Source organism: Engystomops pustulosus, chromosome 4 (assembly GCF_040894005.1).
Source record: "Engystomops pustulosus chromosome 4, aEngPut4.maternal, whole genome shotgun sequence".
NCBI lineage: Eukaryota > Metazoa > Chordata > Amphibia > Anura > Leptodactylidae > Engystomops > Engystomops pustulosus.
This window is the reverse complement of record NC_092414.1, coordinates 41,989,167-42,009,155: the sequence shown is the minus strand read 5'-3', so window position 1 is coordinate 42,009,155 and position 19,989 is coordinate 41,989,167. Positions and strand designations below refer to the sequence as shown.

The window sequence follows — 19,989 nt, the reverse complement described above, 5'->3', positions numbered from 1 at the left end:
TTCTCTGCGTCGGCAGTATATGACCAGCCCCAGGGTCAGACTCGGTCCCAGCCTGCACCAAGTTAAGTGTAGTAGCGTTCTTATAAGTTTGGGATATGGCGGGTGAGGGGAATGTAAACAGATGCGCAAGAAGCGCATGATGCGCATGGAGCTGGCGTTCCGCTGCCAGGCGAGCTTTCGCCAATCCAAGCCCCTGTCTCTAGGCTACTCCCCAAACAGCACTTCTAAGAACCTTTTGTATAAGATCAAGTGTAGTAGCGTTCTTATAAGTTTAGGATATGCCGGGTGAGGGGAATGTAAACAGATGCGCAAGAAGCGCTGAAATAATATCCCTAAATGGTAAAAGTTTGCAAGTATATTTTGGGGATTACACAGCAGGGTGGCGACAAAGTTAACAACTTTGATGTGGAATGCCCTGTAATAGCTCTTGGGCGGTGTGCCTTTTATCGCCTAGGCTCAGCAGTTTCAGCACCGCCTGCTGTCGCTTAGCGACGGCACTGCTGCTGTGCCTAGAGCTACCGACTGATGGCGCCATGCCCACGGATGGTAATTCGGAGGAGGAGGAGGTGGAGGAGGGGTGGGAGGAGGTATAGTAGGCCTTTGAGACCTGGACCGAGGTAGGCCCCGCAATTCTCTGCGTCGGCAGTATATGACCAGCCCCAGGGTCAGACTCGGTCCCAGCCTGCACCAAGTTAAGTGTAGTAGCGTTCTCATAAGTTTGGGATATGGCGGGTGAGGGGAATGTAAACAGATGCGCAAGAAGCGCATGATGCGCATGGAGCTGGCGTTCCGCTGCCAGGCGAGCTTTCGCCAATCCAAGCCCCTGTCTCTAGGCTACTCCCCAAACAGCACTTCTAAGAACCTTTTGTATAAGATCAAGTGTAGTAGCGTTCTTATAAGTTTAGGATATGCCGGGTGAGGGGAATGTAAACAGATGCGCAAGAAGCGCTGAAATAATATCCCTAAATGGTAAAAGTTTGCCAGTATATTTTGTGGATAACACAGCAGGGTGGCGACAAAGTTAACAACTTTGATGTGGAATCCATGAAAACAACCCAAATTTCTGCCTGACACACCTCGTTTGATAAAGGGACGATGTATGGAGGCAGCTATATGGACGACTTTTGGAGGTAGCAATGGAGACAACGTGTGGAGGCTGCTATGGAGACAATTTAATTTGGATAGTGCCTGTATGTGGCAGTCCCAAACATTTTTCAAACCAGAGGAGCAGGTAGGTGGCCCTCCAGTAAAATGGGATAGATTGAGTGCCTGTATGTGGCAGTCCCAAAAATGTTTCAAACCAGAGGAGCAGGTAGGTGGCCCTCCAGTAAAATGGAATAGATTGAGTGCCTGTATGTGGCAGTCCCAAAAATTGTTCAAACCAGAGGAGCAGGTAGGTGGCCCTGCAGTAAAATGGAATAGATTGAGTGCCTGTATGTGGCAGTCCCAAAAATTGTTCAAACCAGAGGAGCAGGTAGGTGGCCCTGCAGTAAAATGGAATAGATTGAGTGCCTGTATGTGGCAGTCCCAAAAATGTTTCAAACCAGAGGAGCAGGTAGGTGGCCCTCCAGTAAAATGGGATAGATTGAGTGCCTGTATGTGGCAGTCCCAAAAATGTTTCAAACCAGAGGAGCAGGTAGGTGGCCCTCCAGTAAAATGGAATAGATTGAGTGCCTGTATGTGGCAGTCCCAAAAATTGTTCAAACCAGAGGAGCAGGTAGGTGGCCCTGCAGTAAAATGGAATAGATTGAGTGCCTGTATGTGGCAGTCCCAAAAATTGTTCAAACCAGAGGAGCAGGTAGGTGGCCCTGCAGTAAAATGGAATAGATTGAGTGCCTGTATGTGGCAGTCCCAAAAATTGTTCAAACCAGAGGAGCAGGTAGGTGGCCCTGCAGTAAAATGGAATAGATTAAGTGCCTGTATGTGGCAGTCCCAAAAATGTTTCAAACCAGAGGAGCAGGTAGGTGGCCCTCCAGTAAAATGGGATAGATTGAGTGCCTGTATGTGGCAGTCCCAAAAATGTTTCAAACCAGAGGAGCAGGTAGGTGGCCCTCCAGTAAAATGGAATAGATTGAGTGCCTGTATGTGGCAGTCCCAAAAATTGTTCAAACCAGAGGAGCAGGTAGGTGGCCCTGCAGTAAAATGGAATAGATTGAGTGCCTGTATGTGGCAGTCCCAAAAATTGTTCAAACCAGAGGAGCAGGTAGGTGGCCCTGCAGTAAAATGGAATAGATTGAGTGCCTGTATGTGGCAGTCCCAAAAATTGTTCAAACCAGAGGAGCAGGTAGGTGGCCCTGCAGTAAAATGGAATAGATTGAGTGCCTGTATGTGGCAGTCCCAAAAATGTTTCAAACCAGAGGAGCAGGTAGGTGGCCCTCCAGTAAAATGGAATAGATTGAGTGCCTGTATGTGGCAGTCCCAAAAATTGTTCAAACCAGAGGAGCAGGTAGGTGGCCCTGCAGTAAAATGGAATAGATTGAGTGCCTGTATGTGGCAGTCCCAAAAATTTTTTAAAACAGAGGACCGGGTAGGTGGCCCTCCAGAAAAATGGAATAGATTGAGTGCCTGTATGTGGCACTCACAAAAATTGTTTCAAACAGAGGACCGGGTAGGTGGCCCTCCAGAAAAATTAAATGCATGAAGTACTATAGCAAGAGCCAGTGGGCCCTGTCAAAAAATAGCCAGTTTCCTCTGCTTTACTGTACAAAGAGGAGGAGAAGGAGGAAAATGAGGAGGAGGAGGAGGAGTGGATCAATTATTCAGGTTGAGCTTCCTTCACCTGGTGGAGATTGGAAATTCTGAGAAATCCAGCCTTTATTCATTTTAATAAGCGTCAGCCTGTCAGCGCTGTCAGTCGACAGGCGTGTACGCTTATCGGTGATGATGCCACCAGCTGCACTGAAAACCCGCTCGGACAAGACGCTAGCGGCAGGGCAGGCAAGAACCTCCAAGGCGTACAGCGCCAGTTCGTGCCACATGTCCAGCTTTGAAACCCAGTAGTTGTAGGGAGCTGTGTGATCATTTAGGACGATGGTATGGTCAGCTACGTACTCCCTCACCATCTTTCTGTAAAGATCAGCCCTACTCTGCCGAGACTGGGGACAGGTGACAGTGTCTTGCTGGGGTGACATAAAGCTGGCAAAAGCCTTGTAAAGCGTACCCTTGCCAGTGCTGGACAAGCTGCCTGCTCGCCTACTCTCCCTCGCTACTTGTCCCGCAGAACTACGCACTCTGCCGCTAGCGCTGTCAGAAGGGAAATACTGTTTCAGCTTGTGCACCAGGGCCTGCTGGTATTCATGCATTCTCACACTCCTTTCCTCTCCAGGGATGAGAGTGGGAAGATTTTGCTTGTACCGTGGGTCCAGGAGAGTGAACACCCAGTAATCGGTGCTGGAATAAATTCTTTGAACGCGAGGGTCACGGGATAGGCAGCCTAGCATGAAATCTGCCATATGCGCCAGAGTACCAACGCGTAAGAATTCACTCCCCTCACTGGCCTGACTGTCCATTTCCTCCTCCTCCAACTCCTCTTCTTCTGCCCATACACGCTGAACAGTGAAGGACTCAACAATGGTCCCCTCTTGTGTCTCGCCAACATTCTCCTCCTCTTCCTCCTCATCCTCCTCCACCTCCACCTCCTCCGATATGCGCTGAGAAACAGACCTCAGGGTGCTTTGGCTATCAACAAGGGAATATTCTTCCCCCGTCTCTTGTGACGAGCGCAAAGCTTCCGACTTCATGCTGACCAGAGAGTTTTTCAACAGGCCAAGCAGCGGGATGGTGAGGCTGATGATGGCGGCATCGCCACTGACCATCTGTGTTGACTCCTCAAAGTTACTCAGCACCTGACAGATATCAGACATCCACGTCCACTCCTCATTGTAGACTTGAGGAAGCTGACTGACCTGACTACCAGTTCTGGTGGAAGTTGACATCTGGCAGTCTACAATCGCTCTGCGCTGCTGGTAAACTCTGGATAACATGGTCAGTGTTGAATTCCACCTCGTGGGCACGTCGCACAACAGTCGGTGAGCGGGCAGTTGGAGGCGGCGCTGCGCTGCCCTGAGAGTGGCAGCATCTGGGCTGGACTTCCTGAAATGCGCACAGATGCGGCGCACCTTCGTGAGCAAATCAGACAGATTGGGGTATGTCTTGAGGAAACACAGAAATCAGATTTAACACATGGGCCAGGCATGGCACATGTGTCAGTCTGCCGAGTTGCAGAGCCGCCACCAGGTTACGGCCGTTGTCACACACAACCATTCCCGGCTTGAGGTTCAGCGGTGCCAGCCACAGATCAGTCTGCACCGTGATGCCCTGTAATAGCTCTTGGGCGGTGTGCCTTTTGTCGCCTAGGCTCAGCAGTTTGAGCACCGCCTGCTGTCGCTTAGCGACGGCACTGCTGCTGTGCCTAGAGCTACCGACTGATGGCGCCGTGCCCACGGATGGTAGTTCGGAGGAGGAGGTGGAGGAGGGGTGGGAGGAGGAGGAGGCATAGTAGGCCTGAAACACCTGGACCGAGGTAGGCCCCGCAATCCTCGGCGTCGGCAGTATATGAGCAGCCCCAGGGTCAGACTCGGTCCCAGCCTCCACCAAGTTAACCCAATGTGCCGTCAGCGATATATAGTGGCCCTGCCCGGCAGCACTCGTCCACGTGTCCGTGGTCAGGTGGACCTTGTCAGAAACGGCGTTGGTCAGGGCACGGATGATGTTGTCTGACACGTGCTGGTGCAGGGCTGGGACGGCACATCGGGAAAAGTAGTGGCGGCTGGGGACCGAATACCGAGGGGCGGCCGCCGCCATGAGGTTGCGAAAGGCCTCGGTCTCTACTAGCCTATAGGGCAGCATCTCCAGGCTAAGCAATCTGGAGATGTGCACATTAAGGGCTTGGGCGTGCGGGTGGGTTGCACTATATTTGCGTTTCCGCTCCAGCGTCTGGGGTATGGAGAGCTGAACGCTGGTGGATGCTGTGGAGGATCGTGGAGGTGACGATGGGGTTTTTGTGCCAGGGTCCTGGGCAGGGGGCTGACTAGCAGCTGACACAGGGGAAGGAGCAGTGGTGTGCACGGCCGGAGGTGAACGGGCTTGTTGCCACTGAGTGGGGTGCTTAGCATTCATATGCCTGCGCATACTGGTGGTAGTTAAGCTAGTAGTGGTGGAACCCCTGCTGAGCCTGGTTTGGCAAATGTTGCACACCACAGTCCGTCGGTCATCCGGTGTTTCCTTAAAGAACCTCCACACTTCTGAAGATCTAGCCCTCGCCGCAAGAGCCCTCACCACGGGAGCTTCACTAGTTGACAGTGGCGCTGATGCACCAGCTCTGGCCCTGCCTCTCCGTCTGGCCCCACCACTGCCTCTTCCAACCTGTTCAGGTCGAGGACTCTCCTCCGTCTCAGAAGCACTGTGTTCACCCGGCCTCTCAACCCAGCTTGGGTCTGTCACCTCATCATCCTCCGATCCCTCAGTCTGCTCCCCCCTCGGACTTCCTGCCCTGACAACAACTTCCCCACTGTCTGACAACCGTGTCTCCTCATCGTCGGACACCTCTTTACACACTTCCACTACGTCAAGAAGGTCATCATCACCCACAGACTGTGACTGGTGGAAAACCTGGGCATCGGAAAATTGCTCAGCAGCAACCGGACAAGTGGTTTGTGACTGTGGGAAGGGTCCAGAAAACAGTTCCTCAGAGTATGCCGGTTCAAATGCCAAATTTTCCTGGGAGGGGGCAGACTGGGGGGGAGGAGGCTGAGGTGCAGGAGCTGGAGGAGTGGCGATTTCGGTGACATGGGTGGACTGCGTGGAAGACTGACTGGTGGTGGACAAATTGCTCGAAGCATTGTCAGCAATCCACGACATCACCTGTTCGCACTGTTCTGGCCTCAACAGTGCTCTACCACGAGTCCCAGTAACTTCAGACATGAACCTAGGGAGTGTAGCTCTGCGGCGTTCCCCTGCTCCCTCATCAGCAGGTGGTGTCTCACCCCGCCCAGGACCACGGCCTCTGACCCCTGCAGTAGTTGGACGCCCACGTCCCCGCCCTCGTCCTCTACCCCTAGCCCTCGGGTTAAACATTTTTAAAATGAGAGTTATAACTTTATTTTTTTTTTTACTTTTTTTTGTTTTTTTTTGTGTTTTTTTTTTTTTTTTGTGTTTTTTGTTTTTTTTTGAGTTTTTAAAACCAAACAATGCTATCCTATTGCTATGGCTATTTTCTAGCCAAGTATCAAAGCACACTACTATGCCAGATGAGATGACACTGAGTTATTGCCTAATAGAAATCCAACCCCTACTGAATTTTGCCACTTCGGCCTTTGCTATGGATATGTGCGCCACTAAGCGCAGAACACAGCGGTCGCAAGTCTCACTACAAATTGCTCAGAATTGGCAAGTACATGCACTGCAGAAACTACAGCCACCAGCAGATCAACCAGAAATCAAATATATAGAACGCTACTGTAGGCTTCAAGAAGCTGTTTGTATTCTCCTATGGCTATTTTCTAGCCAAGTATCAAAGGAAGCACAGTACTATGCCAGATGAGATGACACTGAGTTATTGCCTAATAGAAATCCAACCCCTACTGAATTTTGCCACTTCGGCCTTTGCTATGGATATGTGCGCCACTAAGCGCAGAACACAGCGGTCGCAAGTCTCACTACAAATTGCTCAGAATTGGCAAGTACATGCACTGCAGAAACTACAGCCACCAGCAGATCAACCAGAAATCAAATATATAGAACGCTACTGTAGGCTTCAAGAAGCTGTTTGTATTCTCCTATGGCTATTTTCTAGCCAAGTATCAAAGGAAGCACAGTACTATGCCAGATGAGATGACACTGAGTTATTGCCTAATAGAAATCCAACCCCTACTGAATTTTGCCACTTCGGCCTTTGCTATGGATATGTGCGCCACTAAGCGCAGAACACAGCGGTCGCAAGTCTCACTACAAATTGCTCAGAATTGGCAAGTACATGCACTGCAGAAACTACAGCCACCAGCAGATCAACCAGAAATCAAATATATAGAACGCTACTGTAGGCTTCAAGAAGCTGTTTGTATTCTCCTATGGCTATTTTCTAGCCAAGTATCAAAGGAAGCACACTACTATGCCAGATGAGATGACACTGAGTTATTGCCTAATAGAAATCCAACCCCTACTGAATTTTGCCACTTCGGCCTTTGCTATGGATATGTGCGCCACTAAGCGCAGAACACAGCGGTCGCAAGTCTCACTACAAATTGCTCAGAATTGGCAAGTACATGCACTGCAGAAACTACAGCCACCAGCAGATCAACCAGAAATCAAATATATAGAACGCTACTGTAGGCTTCAAGAAGCTGTTTGTATTCTCCTATGGCTATTTTCTAGCCAAGTATCAAAGGAAGCACAGTACTATGCCAGATGAGATGACACTGAGTTATTGCCTAATAGAAATCCAACCCCTACTGAATTTTGCCACTTCGGCCTTTGCTATGGATATGTGCGCCACTAAGCGCAGAACACAGCGGTCGCAAGTCTCACTACAAATTGCTCAGAATTGGCAAGTACATGCACTGCAGAAACTACAGCCACCAGCAGATCAACCAGAAATCAAATATATAGAACGCTACTGTAGGCTTCAAGAAGCTGTTTGTATTCTCCTATGGCTATTTTCTAGCCAAGTATCAAAGGAAGCACACTACTATGCCAGATGAGATGACACTGAGTTATTGCCTAATAGAAATCCAACCCCTACTGAATTTTGCCACTTCGGCCTTTGCTATGGATATGTGCGCCACTAAGCGCAGAACACAGCGGTCGCAAGTCTCACTACAAATTGCTCAGAATTGGCAAGTACATGCACTGCAGAAACTACAGCCACCAGCAGATCAACCAGAAATCAAATATATAGAACGCTACTGTAGGCTTCAAGAAGCTGTTTGTATTCTCCTATGGCTATTTTCTAGCCAAGTATCAAAGGAAGCACACTACTATGCCAGATGAGATGACACTGAGTTATTGCCTAATAGAAATCCAACCCCTACTGAATTTTCCCACTTCGGTCTTTGCTATGGATATGTGTGCCACTAAGAGCTAAACACAACGGTAGCAAGTCCCCCTGCTAATTCCTCACAAAATGGTAAAAGATGCAAATTAAAATAAAAAAAGTAGAACGTTATTGTAGCCCTAAGAAGGGCTGTTGGGTTCTTTGAGAATCACTCCTGCCTAACAGTAAGCTAATAGAACACCCTAACGCTTTCCCTGACCAGCAGCAGCTCTCTCCCTAGCGGCATCCAGAGACAGAATGATCCGAGCAGCGCGGCCAGCGGCTAGTCTATCCCAGGGTCACCTGATCTGGCCAGCCAACCACTGCTATCGACGTGTAAGGGTACCACGTCATGCTGGGTGGAGTGCAGAGTCTCCTGGCTTGTGATTGGCTCTGTTTCTGGCCGCCAAAAAGCAAAACGGCGGGAGCTGCCATTTTCTCGAGCGGGCGAAGTATTCGTCCGAGTAACGAGCAGTTTCGAGTACCCTAATGCTCGACCGAGCATCAAGCTCGGACGAGCATGTTCGCTCATCTCTAATTGTAACTATTTATTTGCCTTTGGGTTGCGATGAAGGAGACCAGCACTGAACTACTTCTGCTTTATCATAAGGTCATATCATTTGTCTGCAGCAGCCACTAGAGGGAGTTCAGTGCATATAAAATGTAGCTATCACCCTTTATAAAATACTGTCCCTCTGCAGTCATTATTTATTTGACTCTGAGGGTAAGCTGAAATATTGATGCATTAACGCATTAGTAAAAGGAAGCAAGATAGGACCTCCTCTTGTGTGATCTTAGATAACCTGATGATAGATGCTTGCTACTCACCCTGCGACATGAACGGCCGCATTTAGAAGAAAAAAAAGTTTTTTTTTAAAAAAAATATTTAAATGAGACAGATTTGTTCTGCAGATCACCTTTGAGCTTGTCTGTTTTTTAATTTAATCACTGCTCTCGTCTTGCCTCCCAACTCATCCCGGCCACACTAGTACATAGAGACACTAGCTCTCTACAAGGAGTGGGGGGAGACAAGATGAGATCAATAAATAAATTAAAAGAGCTTAAACACTACTCTGCAGAACACCTCAGGCTCATTTGAAGATTTGAAAACTTTTTTCTTCTAGATGCGGCTTTCCAGTGCATACTGAAATCAGATTACTGCAAAGGAGGAGTAAGTAGTGATCTTCTACCATAAAGGATCTCATGGAAATTGTCCTTTAAGAGAATAGGGTTTCAAGGATAAACAAGGTGATTGCATAGTTGACAATTACCTAACTTTGCTGACTCCCCATAGGTGTTTCTGTCAAAACACCCATATATTGTATATATTGTTTAATGATATATACAAAAGACGATGCAAGACTTACCAATTATAGTCTAGGAAGTTTACTGAGCAATACATGAAAGTAAAGCAAGGCAATGAGCTGTTTAAAAAACAAACAGTTAAGAATACAAAAAGAAGGATTCCGGTCATAATAACCAGAACTATTTATATAAATACTATTTATTAGGATACCCTCCTGATATAAATTATAAATCCACCTCTGACATAAACATATACTTAAAGCCCTTTGAACCACAATAAAGAGTGACATATGAATGTGGCATTCACTGATTGGCTAAGCTGGCCTGTCTAGCCATTGAGGAAGTGGAGCAGTAAATTAGCAAGGTTAGTTAGACGTAACAGTACTAGTATAGACTTTACCACCAGAGCTCCTGAATTCCTTTATTAGACACACTCTGCAACAAAATTACCATAAAATGTGCTGAAAACCAAACCTCGGATTATACTCGAGTAAAAAAAATATATATCAAAACTCACCTTTCTGGCTTCCCCAGCTGCTGCCTATGTACTGGGGCAGGAGGCTGGCTATATACTGGGGCAGGGGGCTGACTTTATACTGGGGGATATGGGCTGGCAGGCTATATACTATGGGGCAGGGTCCGGAAGGCTGTATACTGGGGAGGCTGTGACCAATGCATTTCCCACCCTTGGCTTATACTCGAGTCAATAGGTTTTCCCAAGTTTTTGTGGTAAATTTAGGGGCCTCGTCTTATACTTGGGTTGGCTTATACTTGGGTACATACGGTATATTCCCTCAAAGGTATGCTCATATGTTGTTCAGATGTGACATAGATTTTACACCAGAATACAATTCCAAAACATCTGTTTTCAGATTCCACACAAAATTTCTTTTTCAGAGGCCTTCCATTTACTTTAAGGGAAGATAAAGAAAAAAAAATGAAAATAACTGTCCAAAGACCTGTGGTGTCAATACCCTGGAAAATAGGACATGCTCTATATTTTTATACGATTCGCTTACGGTACGGAACGGTGGGCAATACGGCCATGTACATGGATGGCTGTAATGCTCGTTGGACAGCATGGGGCCATATTCCAGCTGTATATATACAGTGGTTTTTTATACGTTCGTGTGCATGGGGCCTTATACTGCTTCAGACTTATCATCCAGCATTTGATAAATCTGAAGCAGCATAAGGTTTCATGCAAACGACTGTATGATCTTTTCTGTTCTGTATATACGGCTGTATTCTGGCAGTAAATACGGGACGTATTGCAACAGTATGGCAAAGTATTGCACCGTATCTGTACTGTTTCCGTATAAAATACAGTGGGCTGGTAAATGATGGATGGCTGACTATTGGATGGCTGATAGAGTGTGGCTCCCGTTGTTTCAGGATATGTAGCACATATTAAGCCCGTATTGCCCATTGGAATGCACGGGGCCGTATTCCGGCTGTATATAAGGGCATTTTTATACGGTCGTGTTCATGGGGCCTTAGGCTGTTTAGTCTAACTTTGCATTGTCTTTGACATATTTATGATAAATCTATCCCAGTTTTTGAAACTATACATTTTGCATTTTTTTAAATAAATGTACTTAAATTTTTGTATGCTAAAATATTATGCAACTTTTCGTTTACTTACTTTTTCAGGGGGTTCTTGAAAACTTTATAGGCACAGCAATTTGTGGTGGAATTTTTTGTTTATTTTCTGGACAGCCACTAACTATTATGAGCAGCACAGGACCTGTCCTTGTGTTTGAGAGGCTATTATACAGTTTTAGCAAGTAAGTATTAATCCATTTTTTTATATATATAAAGAAGAAATGCTTAAAATTAAGCTTATAAAGTTGTTTATACTTATTATTAACTTGGCTTGTACGCCTAAAAACCTACAAACTGTGATTTCCTTGCTATTCCCAGTGCAGAGCGGGAAATTGGGTTTATTTCGCCTACAGGGAGGGTGGTTCTGGGCCAAGCAGTGGGCAAGCATAGGGATGCCCTGTGCTTTATCAATAGCCTGCAAGTTTTCAGTTCTATGCCAGGTAGGATGCACACTTGTGCCCACACTGCCATATTGGCTAGAGCCTTCTGATAGATCTGGTGATAGGTCAGCGTATGATACATCCCTCCAATGATAAAATGTGAAATCACTGGGAGAAATGTATGTTGAGCTTAGTATAACGTGAGCAATGAAAAAAGATTCAAACGATCCAGCACTTTTTTTTTAAAAAATTCTTGCTTCTTTATTAAATCATCCTATAAAATCGATCAGCACATAGTGGTAATCACAAACAGCTACGCGTTTCGAGTAAAAAATTTCAACATTTTTTTAGCTGTTTGTGGATACCACTATGTGCTGATCGATTTTATATGATGATTTAATAAAGAAGCAAGAATTTTTCATAAAAAAAGTGCTGGATCGTTTGAATCTTTTTCATTGTCTGCACAAACCTGCAACCAGAGGGTGTATCCTTTTGCACTTTCAAGAGGGCGGGGAAGATGACCAAATACTCACAGATGTAAGGATTTCCTTCAAAACAAACTTGCCACATGGACTTTTCTTTTGTATTCCATAACGTGAGCGATATTGTACCTGGATTAATTCTACGCACTAGAACCTGCACCATGAACAGGTTATGATGAGGAAAGATTATTATGGTAGCAGTAACCAACGTACCTTAGTAAAACAATAAGATACCATCTCTCAGATACCCTCTTGACAATAGGGTCAATAGGGTCAATAGGTTTCTTTCAGGCTACCTGTTTGATCCTGCCAGTAGCATATGCTTGTCTCAAAGATTAAGATCTAAGTACAAACTATTTGTTACACTAAAACAGCGAATATTCAACCATAATCATAGTGCAGCCGAATTTAATGAATCATACATAAATATGTATATCCCTAAAACACAAACATGCGTCACCAACACAAAAAGGTACGTAGCATATGTAGGTCACTTGTTTTCCTACAACTATAGGCTCATGAGGAGACATACAGGGTGTTAACTGCAAGTGCTGTGGGCAAAGCCACCCTGTGATCCAAGGTCTAGTACAGATTCAATAAATTCACAATACAGTAGTATTGCAAAATAATTGTATGAGTAACCAGATCCCGTATGGTTCAAATAACCTAGGGGTTATCCCAGCTTCACTGCTTATGTGCTGTACCTACGGTGCTTGCACAATGAAGCCGGCATATACTATGCCACTTCCCCTACCCACAACGCACAGGCACTGAAGGATTGAAGACAGAGTATAAAGTTTTTAGGGTTCTTTGGCGCATACTTCAAAAATCAAACAAGGACCTGTAAGTGGTTTAGTGTCCCAAATCGTCCTAACAGGTTCCCTCTAAATTAATGGAGTTGCAATACTAACCATTAGACCCGAAAAGGACTAAAAGCTGTCATATACAGATATCTATTAGTCTATCATATTTAGATATTTTTTAGGCATCTTTTAAATGAATTATGCAATCTTATGTTCAGGTTTAAAAACAGAAAAATGTTTTTTGTCTCTAATATTTTTTTTGGATATGTCAAATTATGAAAAGGAGTAATTCTGTACAACAGACTTATAATAAATAAGTAGAGAACAAAAGATATGATTGTCTTTTTGTTTGTAAAATCTTTGTACCATTAGTGATGTATTGTGCAACTGGTTTACTTATTTGACCTTTCTTATATTTTTCCAGAGACTACAATTTTGAATATTTAGAATTTAGACTTTGGATTGGACTTTGGGTGGCATTTTATTGCATAATTTTAGTGGCTACCAACGCTGCTTATTTGGTACAATACTTCACTCGTTTTACAGAAGAAAGTTTTTGTGCATTAATAAGCTGTATTTTCATTTACGATGCTATGAAAAAGATGCTGAACCTGGCAGATCACTTTCCAGTAAATTGGAAATACAAAATTGATAATATAACCCAGTACAATTGTAAATGCAGTCTAATTGAAATGGGTAAGTAAAAATGAGTTTTTTGTCATCTCCAGACACCAGTTTCCTACATCACCTGTTACTGGGGATAATATATTAAATGGATGCTGTTTGGATTTTGTATAATATGCTATACAGTGCATTAAATAAAAATATGTCATTTTAACCCCTTAAGGACGCAGACACTTTATAGCTTAATGCTCAGCCCCATTTTAAGTATTTTTTCTGACATGCGTCGCTCTATATGGTTATAGCTTTTGAACACTGTTACTTATCGAACGATTCTGAGATTGTTTTTTCCCCATATGTTGTACTTCATTTTAGTGGTAAATGTTGGCTGATAAGTTTTTAGTCTATTTACAAAAAAAAGAAAAAATTATGAATTTTTTTGAAAAATTTGCCATTTTCAAAATTTTAAATATCGTGTTTTCAGGCAGATAGATTTACCACCTAAATAAGTTCATGAATGTAATTTCCCATATGTCTATTTTACATTTTTATAATTTTTGAAATGTCTGGATAATTTATTTTGATGTCACGTGGCTTACAAATCGATTTTCCGTATTTTCCGTAATTCTGTATTTTTGGGATAAATACTCATTTAAATGGAATTTTAAATATTTAGCATAAAAACCACTCTATATAACCAACTCATTTTCAAATCTGCACCCCTCAAACTATCAGAAACAGTTTTTAGGAAGATTGTTAACCCCTTGAGATTCCATAGTAATTGAATCAAAATGGAAGTGCCCCACATGTGGCAGTCACTTGTTTTATGGGCCCACAGCGAGGCACAGAAGGGAAGGAGCGTCCTGCAGCTGCCAGGATTTTAGTTTTATCATTGGCCCCTTTTGTATGCTAGAAAATTTTAGTTTTTTCATTATTGGGGCCATGTGATGGCATTTTTTTGCGGGATGAAATGCTTTTTCCAGTGTTACCATGTTGGGGTTGGTATCCCCTATTGTTGAAAATGTATTAACTTTTTTTGGGGTCAGGGGTAGAAAAGCATAAATAGCCTAATAATCATGTTATCTTTATTCTATAGGTCCATACGATTAAGGGGATACCATACATGAATATTTTTTCTTATGTTTTACTAAATTTGCCAAATAAAACCCTAATGTGGGGAAAAATCTATCATTTTTGCATCACCGTCTTCCAAGTGGCATAACATTTTTACTTTTTTGGCTACAGAGCTGGTTGATGGCTTGTTTTTTGCAGGACATGTTGTACTTTGCAGCAGTATTATTCTGGAATACATATGAACTTTTGATCACTTATTGCATTTTTTTGTGGGATTAAATAAGTAGAAATCATAATTTTTGGCAGGTTTTTTACGTTATTTTTTTACCGCGTTCATCGTACCAGTTTAATAATTATTTTGTTTTATTCTACGGGTTGTTACGGACGTGGTGATACTATATATGTGGGGCTTGTGTTACGATTTAGACTTTTTTGTGCATTATATGTCTCTTTATATTTTTGGGGGCTTTATTGATTTATTAGTGTATTTTTTTATGGAATAACTTTTAAAGAATAAAGAATTTTTAATTTTTTATTGTTTCCACCATGGGACATGAACAAGCAATCATCTTATTGTTCATGATACTCTGGAATACTGATGCATTGCAGGCCATTATCAGGCCATTGTCAGCCTATGCACATACATATGCTGACACTATGCCTTTAAGATGACGGCAAAGATGCCATCTTAATGGCACTGCCTTAAGGTAGCCTTGGGGTCCCAATCGGACCCCAGGACTGCGATAGCAATGATCAGTGCCCCCCGAATACGGAGTGTGGGGCGGGGGCGATCATGGGGGAAAGACCCCCCAAAGGAAATTTAAATGCCGCAGTCACGGGATGTCAATGGTAAAAAATCTACCATCAAAATCCATCATGATAAAGCAGGGGCACTTACTCATAGACCTAACGACAGTGATTCTGGTAATATTCATCTATGGGTTCTCCATGGCCTTCTTTCCTTTAAAATCAACTTTTAACATTATGCTATTGAGCCTAAGCAGAGCAGGTCTCTCCCCTCAATTCCTTCTGCTGCTAGATTACACTGGCAAGGGGGAGGGGAAACCTGCTTTGATCATTGTAACAACCAGTGAAGAGACATCACTGAGGGGCTCTGGAATCACCCCTAGAGCCCATCAGGCTCATTAACATAATTGTATGTTTAATTTATAAGGAAGGAAGCCATGGATAAAAAATAAGATTTCCACAGTATCAGTGTCTGGATCTATTAGTAAGTGCAACTGGTTTATCATGATGGATTTTGATGGTAGATTTCCTGTAACTTCACTTTAGACCAGTTTAATATTAAATAATAGTTTTATTGCCCAATAAAGTATCTGAGATTGTATCAATATATTCATATCATAGCATGTATCATTTCTATTTGGTCATTTATTTATTATAGGAAATGAGTCTTCAAGCAATTTCACATTGTATGATTCTTATTATAATATGGTAAGTTTTAATGTTTTATTTTCTCATACCAAGTGAAAACAATATATTTAAACATTGGGGCATATTTATTGTTTGCACTTGCGATTATTTTGACCCCTCTGCCACCTTCACACCAGTGGGGCGTGAAGGGGCGTGATGGGACGTTAAGGGGGGGGGGGGGCGCTACGCTATGCAGCTCCCCATTCGATACATCAAGAGGCTGTACCCTCTCATGTATCACACTGCGAAAATGCAGCGGCGGGGCTATCATACGCCGGTTTTTAAAAGTAAGTTTAATGTATATGCAATGGTTTGTGTTCTTTTCATTTACTTATGCTTCCTTGTCATTTTAAATTATTTGTATATCTGCTTTTTCTCCCTAGAATATGCAAGAACCTATAAATCTTACACAAGAACAGTGTATTCATTTGGGAGGACATCTAGAGGGAAGCAGCTGTACTTACATACCTGATGTTTTTCTAATGTCTATCATTCTGTTTGTGGGGACATCACTTTGTACTGAATACTTAAAGAGCTTCCAGACAAGCAGATATTTATCTACATCTGTAAGTAGCTAAGAATTTGATATATCCATAAGCTGTTGAAAAGGGTTGGGGGGCTGTTAGGGATTTTTATGCAGGGCCCCAACAGCCCTCTTGACTTTTGTAAGGTGAGTCCTAATTAACCCTTGATTGAACATAGAGACCAAGACATACTTCAATCTCTTAGTCAAGATCTTCTACCGTTTAATAATCAAAATGCATAATATATATCAGACAGAAGAGTCATCAAAGGGGTGTGAATAGTATACTGCAAAGCTATTGGACATCAGCATATTCTGGGAAAAAAAGTGAATTAATTGTGCTCAGTTCTCAGAGACCTTGTACACAGATATTGTTTATACTAATGCTGAGAAGAATATGATAAGTGGCTCCAGAATCATATTATTATGCAGCTTCGAGGACAGACTGGCTTCTCATTAAATGTCAAAGGGTATTAGCTGACAGGCCAGCAACCAGGTTACATAAAATGAAGTTTGAATCATGACATTAACTTGATAATGGTCAGGGAACATGGCTGCTGTATCTAAGATGGCGGACAGTAGTCAAGATGGCGTCCGAAACCAGTGCGACCTCCTTAACAGGGGCTAATTCTGTTGTCTTGCAATTGTACAAAAAAGGATATTTGGAGGATCTTCAAAGACCCTGGAAGGGCTCTCGTATACATTTGTTTTTCAAAGGTGGCTGCCACTTTGTGGTATAAATCAATCAATGTTACATAGACTAATACAATGATGACAAAATTATGTAAAATGTTTTCTCACTTGACCTTTGGTGCACCTCAGCTCCTTTCTGCGTATGTGTGCTACAGCTAGAGCATGATTAAGGTTGGTAGGGTAAAAAATCTAGTGGAGGCCTCACTAAATCTAACCCAGACATGGTATACATTTAACATCCATGTAAAAGACAGGTTCCCCTGCAGTAATCTATGTAGTAGGCAAAGTGTCTCCATAACGTGTAATAGGAAGGGTCCTGTATTAGTAATCCATGTAAAAGGTAGGGTCCCCCTTAGTCAGTAACTCATGTAATTGCCAGGGTCCCCCATTAGTAATCTGTTACTGGCAGTGGTTAACTTTTAGCCGCAATGCAGCTTAAAAAAAATAACAAAATGTACTCTTGTGGATGATGCAGGAGCCACATGGCAGGGGTATGTATTATACCCCACTGTTGCTGCAAACAGCTCATAATGCAGAGCTGGTGATCCAATAATGCCAATGATGATTCAGCCACGCTGTGCATCGTTTCCAGACACAGACAGTTGTCAGCTTTACATAATTTTGTCTTCATTGTATTAGCCTAAATAAAAAAATATTCTGTGATTTTAAATGCTTTAGTTTCAAAAACACAACATTCAAGAGATGTTACACTTAGATACTTTGTTGCTGGAACATCATTAAAGGGTTTATTTCACAAACAAAAGTTAGGGGAAAAGACCCCCCCGAGACCCCCCCACAGATCACAAAAACTAGTGGACCCCTTGTCGCTCTGTCATACTAATGGAGCAGCCGAATGCGCATGACCGTTCTGCTCCATTAATCTCTATGGAGCTGACGGAGATCGCCGAGACCTGCCCTTTTGCTGCAATTTTGTCAGCTCCATGGAGATTATCGGAGGAGAACGGTCATGTGCGGACGTCTGCTCCATTAGTCTGAAGGAGCGACGAGGGGTCCGACAAAGGTACGTGGGACCCCATTGGACCACTCGTTTTTATGATCTGTGGGAGTCTCAGCACTGAGAGCCCCACTGATCAGCAAGTTTAGGCCCTGTCCCGTGGGACATAAAACTGGAGTTTAAGTTGCACAATAAGGGCCATCGGGGGGATGGCCAGAGCTAGCGTCATCACCAGGCATACCTGGGCAAGTGCCGGGGCCCCTACAGCCAAATCTCAGACTCTTATAGCCCGGCAGCGCCTGTTGAGGAAGGGGGGGGGGGCTCTATATATAATAGAACCATGATTGGGCTGTATATAAATAAACACTGCAAAGGGGCCCACTGAGGTTCTGTGAAGTTTAAAGTGCGTTCATGCAATGGGCCATAAACCCATGTGCAATATTGAGTCCCTGTGTCAGTGAATGGAAGGTGGTCATGAATTGAATTCACAGGTTTTTATCTCTGCCCTTCTTAAGGTCACCTTTCAGTGTAAGAACTAAGCCTAATTTTTGTTTTTCTTGGCTAACATGTTCCCTGGTTTTCCATGACTAAAAATATATACTAAAAATAAAGTTAACATTTACTCCAATGTCTGCAACTATGAAAATAAAGAATATTTCCCCTGATATGCAATTCCTTTTTTTTAGTTCTTTGTTTTAATTTTGCAAAAGTATGTGACTGATTTATACCCGATTTCTGTATTTTTCTCCATAGATAAGAAAATTGACTGGCGATTTTTCAGTGATTTTGACCATTGTCATTTTTTGTGTCATCGATGTTATATGTGGACTTGAAACTCCTAAACTTGTTGTTCCAAATGAAATTAAGGTAAAATTTAATACAACAAAGTCTCCATGACAAAACAATCAGTCATTACATATCTGACATATCATAAAAGCATATTTTTATATTATTCTTTCTTATATAGCGATACTGTACTGCCACAACTCAAAAATTGCACATTCATGGCAACAACAGCAATAAAATTAACTATGCAACTGAGGCTGAAAGCACACAACCATGTTCTTGAAATGGGCCGCAAACATCCCCCTTATGCGGCTTACCCCTCACATCTACATAGGTGATGTAGATAGGTGATAGGCCCCACTGCAAATCAGGGCAGGAATAGGACTTATAGTGCTCTATAATTTGCAGTATGGCTGCCCCGCTCAGTCATGGTATGGTGAGACGTGAGGTCTGATTTATTTATAAGGGTCCGTAATTTTTACTAAGGGTCCGTAACGCGCACTTTCGTCGGGTTTCCCGTATATTTCCAATTTGCGCCAAATTGCCCCTGGATTTTGGTGCACGCGATCGGATTGTGGCGCTTCGGCGCCGACTTTCAATAAATAGAAAACGGGGGGCGTGGCCGTCGGACAACCTGACGGATTCGGAAAAACCATGGAATTTAAAAAGCAATTTGTGTCACAAGATCAAGCACTTACATGCATCGGGAAGAAGAAGGTGAACTCTGGCGAACTTCGACGCAGCAGCGACACCTGCTGGATATCAGGTGCACGACCTTAGTGAATGTCGGCAGACCCAAATCCTCGACGGAGAACGCACCGCTGGATCTCGACTGGACTGGGTAAGTTAATGTGCCCCACGGTGTGCTCACTACACCATGACTATGCATAATAGAAGTCAATGTTTTTGCAGCTAACTCACGGCTGCCATTCACAATTGTGTGCATGAGACCTGAGTGAAAAAACATCAGAAAAAGTCTGGAAATCTGGATGTCAGTTTTTCTAATAGCTGACATCCAACTCCTCTTACAGACTCATAATCTTCCACAGAGAGAAATGAGCTGGAAAGTCAGCCATTAGAGGTCACTCTGTGTCCTCAGAGCTGACAGTCTGTGAAAGCAAATAAAGTAATAGTTTTACTGAGTACATGGAAATATATTGGCTGCATTCAGCAGCAGGGAGAATATATCATTATATAAAGACATTAACAGTGAGCTGTATTCCTACTGCATAGTACAGGATGAATACGGGTTTTCAATAGCAAAGGACAAGTAGAGAATAGGGCCAGGGAAGCTTTTAA

General features: G+C 43.4%; 1 protein-coding gene across 1 annotated transcript in view; it reads left to right on the top strand.

Moving 5' to 3' along the window:
- Positions 1 to 19,989, top strand: part of SLC4A9 (solute carrier family 4 member 9) — a 57,785-nt gene that overhangs the window by 23,973 nt on the left and 13,823 nt on the right. The window contains exons 10-14 of the mRNA XM_072145784.1: positions 10,988 to 11,121; positions 13,029 to 13,300; positions 15,705 to 15,754; positions 16,117 to 16,299; positions 18,658 to 18,771. Of these exons, the coding sequence (XP_072001885.1) occupies positions 10,988 to 11,121; positions 13,029 to 13,300; positions 15,705 to 15,754; positions 16,117 to 16,299; positions 18,658 to 18,771 (753 nt within the window). The remainder of the gene's footprint in view (positions 1 to 10,987; positions 11,122 to 13,028; positions 13,301 to 15,704; positions 15,755 to 16,116; positions 16,300 to 18,657; positions 18,772 to 19,989) is intronic.